Source organism: Pygocentrus nattereri, chromosome 27, assembly GCF_015220715.1.
Source record: "Pygocentrus nattereri isolate fPygNat1 chromosome 27, fPygNat1.pri, whole genome shotgun sequence".
NCBI lineage: Eukaryota > Metazoa > Chordata > Actinopteri > Characiformes > Serrasalmidae > Pygocentrus > Pygocentrus nattereri.
Window position 1 is genome coordinate 8,530,201 of NC_051237.1, and position 8,518 is coordinate 8,538,718.

The 8,518-nt window shown below is 39.4% G+C and overlaps 1 protein-coding gene across 6 annotated transcripts in view; it reads left to right on the forward strand.

Annotated features, from left to right (window-relative positions):
• The window catches only part of elmo1 (engulfment and cell motility 1 (ced-12 homolog, C. elegans)), a 104,335-nt gene extending 101,634 nt beyond the window's left edge, over window positions 1–2,701 (forward strand). For 4 of the 6 annotated variants that reach the window (XM_017694746.2, XM_017694760.2, XM_017694780.2 and 1 more), the window contains 2 exons: window positions 326–403; window positions 1,447–2,701. In XM_017694746.2, coding sequence (XP_017550235.1) covers window positions 326–403; window positions 1,447–1,647 — 279 coding nt within the window. In that variant the 3' untranslated portion in view covers window positions 1,648–2,701. The remainder of the gene's footprint in view (window positions 1–325; window positions 404–1,446) is intronic. The other 2 variants (XM_017694770.2, XM_017694752.2) reach the window with 1 other exon arrangement.
• The last annotated feature ends 5,817 nt before the right edge of the window (window positions 2,702–8,518 follow it).

Genomic DNA, 8,518 nt, shown 5'->3' on the forward strand with positions numbered 1-8,518 from the left:
TGCCTGTGGTGCTAAGTGGATCCCCCTGATAGCTATCCTAAAAACTTTTGCTTGTACTTTGTCAGGAGCTGAGCCACAGTGTTGAAGCCTCTTGTTACAGTAAAGCAGTGAAACGCTCCCTTTGCCGATTGTCCTAGTACTGTCCCCTGGTGCCCAGCAGGAGATGCAGCGCGCACACACACACGACAGATTAGCCATCTGTTGTAGTAATATGTGCTGAGGAGACGTGTGAAAGGCACGCAGTAGGAGGCACGCAAACACAGCAGCCCCATTAGCATCTGACTGGTTCTCTCTTTTTCTCCCTCTCATTCTCGCTCCCTCACAGGAAGTGCTGGAGTTGGCCTTCTCTATCCTCTATGAGTCTGACGAGTATTTAAACTTCATCGCTCCTGACAAACATGAGGTGAAATCACCACACAAACGTCACAGCAGGAGAAAAAGCATCATTTCAGCCACTCCATATTTAGCTTACTTCATATCATACAGCATATCTCTGCATAAACACAGACATTGATTTAAACATTCTAAATGGTTCAGAGAAAGAATATACACTCACTGGCCACAATAATAGATATACTTACCTTGTGTCTACACTCATTGTCCACTTTATCACAGCCACTTACTGTATAGTAAGGGTGTAATGATTTCAAAGCATGTCGAAAAATCAAATGTGAAATTAAAAATTGTATCACTGACAAAACCCCTCTATTATATCAAATCAGATCTTACACTTTGTCCATTGTTACACCATATAATTGCACTTTGTAGTTCTACAGTTAGAGATTGTTTCTATGTACAGTTTGTTACCCCCTTTACACTGCTCACAGGAGGTATTATTTCGGTGTTGGATCATTCTTAGCACTGCAGTGACACTGATGTAGTGGTGGTGTGTTAGTGTGTGTTGCACTGTTATGAATGGAGCAGTGCTACTGGAGTTTCTAAACACTGTCCACTCATCTGTTGCTGCACAGTTTGTGGTGTTCATCCTCTAGCCCATCATTAATGATCACGATTGGTGGACTTTTCTCAGTCCAACAGTGACACAGAGTTGTTTAAAAACTCTACTCATACCAGCACAACACACCACTAACACTCACCACCATGTCAGTGTCTCTGCAGTGCTGAAAATGGTCCACCACTCAAATAAGACCTGCTCTGTGGTGGTCCTGTGGGACATTGATGAATAGGATAAAGAATATCTTAACACATTGTGCAGAGAAACAGATGAACTTTAATTTGTAATTGTAGAACTACAAAGTAGACCTGATAATATGGACAGCGTGTTATGGTGTGTAGATATGGACAGTGAGTAAAACTGTAATAAGCAGCCAGTGAGTGTGTATTTTTAGTTTTCAGTCATGTTTACTTGAGGGACACTGTAAAGTTTAAAATATCATGATGTTACTTTATTTTATTGATATGTCTGTGCATGTGGCTCTTTTTCAGTACTGTATGTGGACAGATGGGCTGAATGCTCTATTGGGGAAGGAGATGACCAGCGAATTCACCCGCTCGGACTTGGACACTCTTCTGAACATGGAGATGAAACTCCGCCTCTTGGATCTGGAGAACATCCAGATCCCTGAGGCTCCGCCCCCTATCCCCAAAGAACCCAGTAATTATGACTTTGTCTATGACTGCAACTAACCCCTCCACTGGACCAAGTGATTTATTTTTTTTCTTAAATGAAAACTGGAAGAAAAAGAAAAAACTTTTAGAAAACTGTCAAAGAAAAAGTACAAAAAAGGATTTTTTTTTCTTTCCTTTCGCTATACTTGCTAAACTTTTTTTTTTTTTTAAATGCGTCTGCTCACAGTGAGTTCACTGGACTTCAGCTGTTGTTGCCACTGACCCATCCCGTCTGGTTGGGGAGAGACCCAGGTCCTCAGGTCCAAAAACCTCCACTGCACAAAAAACCTCCTGCTGTCAACACACTCCCACTTCACACGTCATGCACCTGCACCTCATGTACAAGCGCTCACTCTGTGTTAATGCTCGGTCCATCCCAAAGCTTTCAGTTGTTATTCCCATCCTTCCAGGCGGTTTGAGGTGAGAGCCTTTCCTGCTGAGCGTGTGCTGAGCCTGGGGACTTTGGCTTTTAGCACTTAGCGCAGCATTACGACTCTGAGTCACACAGGCGGCAGCTAACAGCACAGAAAAAAAAACAGCAGGCCAGTGTAGTCCAAGTACATCTCCACCACTGTCTCCAAGTGTCTAGTTCATGCTACACAAACTGTAGACTGTTAACAGAATGGGGCAGCATCAGCCTCCTGTGTCTTATATTAGCCCTGCTTTGAATGGGACTGACATACCTGGTCAGTGCAACTATAACACAAGCTTGCAAATACAGCCCTCTCTTCACCTTGATACCCACCAAACTTGTGGTAGACTGCTGTAACATTCCAAAGCAATATTGAGCTTCTGTTTTTGTAAGATGGTGTAAACATTAGTGATATTTGTGCTGCCAAGTAGTCAGTATTAGATGATTTTTGTGCGTCAGTTAAGGGATCTTGTTTTTTTTTTTTGTTTGTTTGTTTGTTTTGTTTGTTTTTTCAGGATCATCAGAAACATTTGATCATTTATTATTATTTAAGTTAAATGATATATCCTGTCATTGTTATATCTACTATGGTTTATTTTTTATCCCATCAGATGTTATAAGAGCCCATGCTGTTTACATTAAAGATCAATTCCAATTCAACCCTCTGGCTGCATTTCTCTCAGGATAATAGTTCGCAAATTCCAGTCATTCTTTGTGATTGCTTGTTGGTCCAATAGTCACATTAATGTGTCATTAAGTCATTTAGGTGTGTTTCCCCACACCAGCCAGTTGCTGTGCTTGGTTTTAATTGCCTAGCTCAGGGGCACAGAGAGAGCAGCTGGAATCGAACCCATTACCCGTTTGGCTCATGGTTCAGTGCTCATAGATCAGACTACTGGCATACATACGAATATGGGTTGGTAAAGTGGTTAATTCAAGAATGCATTCTAATGGCATTTGTACTTGAGTATGGAAGTCGGGGGAAAGGAGTGAACTGTGCAGTCGAAGCTTTGCTACTGGATTTTCCAATCACACGCCTGGCTGTCTGGGGAGGCTTTACTTTACAGAGATGACCGAAGTCCCTCAGTGGGCCCAAATCCCTCCTGTGGAGTGCAGTTCGCAGAGGCCCATCCAGCCTGAACCCTAAAACTGTTTTTAATAAAGGAGCATGTATTCTTTTTATTTGCAGTATCTTAAGATATTGAGGATTAACCAGGGCTATTCTGAGGAAAACAACTTTGCTCTTGAAGTGAGACAATGAGTGAAAAACTGTTTATATATATATATATATATATATATATATATATATATCCCTTAGCAGCTGTTACTGCTGAACATACCATCTTTATACAAATATTCAAGAATGCCTTAAAAACTGTTCCTATAAATTACATGCCTTTATAGCTGCTGCGTGAGTTTTGTTTTTTTTTTGTATGCAGTCTTATGAAAAACGAGCCTCTAGTCAAATTAAATGTTTTGTTGATTTTCTAAAGGGAAAATAAGTTAATACGCAGCACATAAATAGAAAATGTTCTCTAACATTTGCAGAAAAGTGTCATATTGAAGTGTGTTCTCCATAAAGAATTATTTTTCTTATAAAACAAAAAACATGTAACTGGATGAGGGTTCTTAAGACTTTCATATGACTACAAATGCATAAGTTAGTTTTATTATCATTATTATTATTTATTTTTGCCATAAACATGCATGTGTGCAATTGTTATCCATAACATAATCCAGGTTTGTGTTTCATATTATTAACTTATACTAACTACACAAAAACTCTTTAAATTACAGTTTTATGGAAATGTTTCCAAACTTTATTGAAAACATGACAGACAGACAGATTTTGGCTCTGTCACTCACAGGGTTAATGTACAGGTGAATTGTGTCCTGTTCATTGTGGTGGTAGAGACCACCAGTGGCCAGTGCAGTTTGCCCAGTCTAAATCTCTGAACTCTGAAACTGGACTCCAGTCTCAATGAACTTCAGGTCGATGTTCTGTGATATTCATGTTGAGTAAAGTTGGCTTCCACTTAAATACGTTCTTTGTTTAAAAAAAATATAATTGTATTTGTTTTTTGGAGATCTTCCCATTTTGCTTATGTAGTCACATTAGTTTCATTATGAATTTTGGGTAATTCCACTCGAAGTGTATATGAAAAAACCATTATCCCTCTTACAAACCTACAAACCACATCAATGAAAGAGTTAGATAGCTTTACAGACCTGTGGACTTGCTCAGTAACGCACACATTAAGTTTGCATGTCTGCAAGTCTGGAGAAGACCAGAGATTTAGACTGGGAAGTTGAAGTGGATTAGGTCTTTCCTCTGTGCCTGCCTGTAACACTATGACTATTAGCTCCTCATTAGCAGTGGCTGGGGGCCTACTGCACTGCTTCAGGAGCTTAGTAGACTCAAAAAAAGCCACAGGGAAGAGCACAGATGATTCTTTGCATTAACAATGTTTTGCCTTCTCTTGTAAAGTTCTTCTAATTCTAATTAATTATTATTATTATTATTTTTAAACGGCAACAATTTTGCATGACTGGACTACAGTGAGCTGGCATTATATTCTCCCTTAATTCGTGTGTTTGTCTTTCAGTCAATGTCATTCTCAGAAGTCAAGTGTGATCCAGCATTACAAACAGAATTTTAACATAGCCGGATAAATTCAAGGCGACAGCCTGAAATATTTTTTGTCACTTCTCAATTGTCAGTCATCTGTAATCCGTTTGAGTGCCGGGAGGAGGTTCGGTTTAGGATTTAGTTTCAACAGAGGTGAGACCAATTATTCATTAGAGCTGTAGACAGATTTAGTGGAAGAAAGCCCTGAATGAATAATTCACAGCACTTGCGTCCCCCCTGAGTGTCTCTCTCTCTCTCTCTCTCTCTCTCTCTCTCTCTCTCTCTCTCTCTCTCTCTCTCTCTCTCTCTCTCTCTCTCTCTCTCTCTCTCTCTCTCTCTCTCTCTCTCTCTCTCTCTCTCTCTCTCTCTCTCTCTCTCTCTCTCTCTCTCTCTCTCTCTCTCTCTCTCTCTCTCTCTCTCTCTCTCTCTCTCTCTCTCTCTCTCTCTCTCTCCCTCTCCCTCTCCCTCTCCCTCTCCCTCTCCCTCTCCCTCTCCCTTTCCCCAGCTTGCCTGTGAGTGAAGTTACGGTGCTGGCTTTGTTTAGATCCAGATGCTGTCATGTTGCTGTAGGGCCTCAGTACACGCTACTCTGGAAGCCAGCCAGGCACGCTAATCAAATCAGATTGGAGGTGGCAATTATTTGATGACTGGCATGCTTCAGCTACATGTCAACATTCCCCCACCCAGGTGTTCACGGCTAACTCCACACGCTTCACATCCGAACAGAGAAGCCAAAATACATTTCACTTGATCACAATACAAGAATATCCCAGACTAGAGCTCCTGAAGCAGATGCTTTAAAGGAATGTCACACTTGTATTTGTGTGATAACATACCCTGCTAGACCATGCCCCTATTTCAGCAATCCCAGTGAACAGCGTTTGAAAAAGATAGTACGATGAACTTTTAAAGGTTAAAAGAACTCCGTATAACACAATTAATGAAATTTACATAAACAGTTCTCCAATGGCTATCCACTTAAAGGTTTTTAGGGAGTCTCCTCCACAGACCTCAGACTTAGGGGGATATCAGATGATCGGTGTCAGAAATTTTTCTAGTTAATCAACACTTATCTGTTAATTGCCAAGTTTAGTGGGTGTGTTTGGGTAGAGAAACCAAACTGTGCTGGACCCCTGCTCTAGATTCATCTATGGACCTTGCACTTTTCTGTGGATTTGCTGAATGACTGTCAAAGCGGTAACCAAAAGGGCTGCAACAGAAAGCTTGAGCCTCCAGGGAGGGCAAACTGAAACAATAGTAAAAGCAACTGAACAACATGCTTACACAGATAGAAGATAGTTAGGCTGGGCAATATATCATCTGTACTGATCAGATACTATGATATTTACACATTGTTACGTTGCTGTTCTGTTTTAACAATATTACAAGCAATGTATTTAATAGATGATAGGTGGTAGATGATTATATCCATGGTATTGTTATGAACCTTTTTCTGTGCCATGAAAAAGAGCCTGGAGACTGGATGCAGTAAAGTTCTCATTGCACATCAGCATGCAATGCCTGTTTTTTGTATTCGGACAGTGATCTATTATCTGCATTCTCAGTTTGCAGAGATCTTCCTCCGTCATCAAGCAACGTCCCAGTCTGTAAACCCAATCTGTTTAGATCTGCACCGTTATATACATTGAAGCATAAACTGGCACACCTGTGTCCATAACCTTTGGTGACAGGGGCTCTAAAAATTACAGGAACGGTCCCTGTAAAGACCTGGAGTCTATTCTGAACCTAAAAGAGTGCAGCATGCACCTAAAAAACACAAACTGTTCAGGATGTAGTCCTGGAAACTCCGAATAAAGCTAGACAAACCAGAAAATTCCTAGTATGACATGCATGAAATAGCATGGTTCCTGTTTCAGTTTTATATTTTGTGCAGTATATACAGAATCGGATAGTTTACTACAGTGTACGTCATTTAGTGAGGTGCTTTAAATGGTTTTAAAAAATCAGCTTAAATGTAAATGACAAATGGTATGTCTATAAGATCTTTTAGCATGCAGTAACCTGGGCAAAATACTTTAAAAAGGTGGTGATGGCTGAATACTTGTTTGTGTATTCAGTTACATATTCCATTACATTACATGCGTACTTTTTAACCCAGTTCACTCTGTTCATCACTCAGTTTTCTTCATGTAATTCTTCTGTTAACAGTTTTCATTAAATATTTGCTTGTCATTTAAATTACATTCTAAAAATTCTTTTTTCTCTCTCTCTTTTTTCCTTTCTGCCTTCTGCAGTCCACTGCGGTTCCCACAATCAACACAATTGCTGTACAACACCAATACTTGCAAACATCACTACAGAGGATTTGATCATTCCTCAGCAGAGCTCAATAACAATGAGATCAATAACTGGTTCATTGCCTTATCAGACTACTCAGGCTTTAGGACCTTAAGTGCTTTTAAAGAAGTTGTTAATTGAGACCCACTCTAGGATTTGCCTAGCATGATTCTAAAATAGTTAATAAACAAGCGTTGATCGTTTGAAGACATATGTATGTGTTTTATTTAGTGGGTAAGTGTTCTAAAGGTATTCTCCTTTATTCTGCTTTATTCTTCCAATACTGCTGTTACAAAATCTAACAGACTGAATACAGATACTTCATTTCTGCAATCTGAACTTGTACAATACTTATATTCTGCTACATCCCAACCATGACAGTAACAATATTCTGGAACTTTAACTTTATTAATGCATAAATAAATTTAATGTAATTAATTTATTAATTAATTTAATCTAAAAATGAAATGTATTAGTACTAAAATATGATTTGATGATGCAATAATGTGATATATTTGGAAAATATCGCCCTAATAGCTAGCTGGCATTAGTAAACTTTACTGTTGAGCAGAACAGACAGACTTTCAGCTCGTTGGATGGTCCAAATTGTAATGTTGGCTAAAGTCTGCCTAATGTTGAAGGCAACTCTTAAAATGATCAATACATTTTACATTGATTGTCTTTGTGGCTTTTGTGGTGTTGCTCATAAAAATCTGGTAGTTGTCTTTGTTGCTGCATTTACTGCATTGTTTCAGTTTGATGGTTGTGCTTAAGTGACTATTAATTTATATAGTTTTATTTTGATATGTGTTTATGTTAAATGACTACGTTCTCCCTCCAAATGATCCTCCATACATATGTGTCTCCAATTATGCAGATTTTCAGAATCATGTTTTTATAATGATAATTATCATTATTCTTATTTAATCTGGCTGTGTGAGTTCAGGCTGGCCTTGCCTTCATTATTACTGCTGACTAAACTTCTCATATACTCTATGAGTCTACCTCCTGCCCCAGGCTCAGCCATTGGCTGTGGGGTTCTAATCCATCTTTATTGCTCTTTTGCTACAAACAATGTAGATTCAAGGCTAAACTCAAACAGATACTCAACAACCAGCACTGCTATAACAAATATATGCACGTTTGGCTCATTTAGGAACTACTTTTCTATTCTACAGTGATAATCAAGCTTGTAGATTGTGGTTGGGGAGGTTGGGGTATGAGTATGTGTGTCAATAGCCTAAGGGCAAGATTAACAGGGCAGAATAACTTCATTACATAAGATCCAGCTCAGCTCCGACTGAGATGACATCTCTATCCAACAGAAGATAACAGATGACACTCGCACTCTCTGCACACTCATTTCCCTTCCTTCTGTCCAGGGTTGCCTTTGCTGCTGGGTTTTTAAATAGCCTGTTTCCAAAGAAAGAACCTCATTTCTTGTAAATTGGCTCTGGTTTTGGTTTGCTCTGTTGCTGGTGAATAAGACACTGAGGAATTTATTCTAATTGTAGTCATTTCAGCTGCTACCATTTCACGGCTACAATACT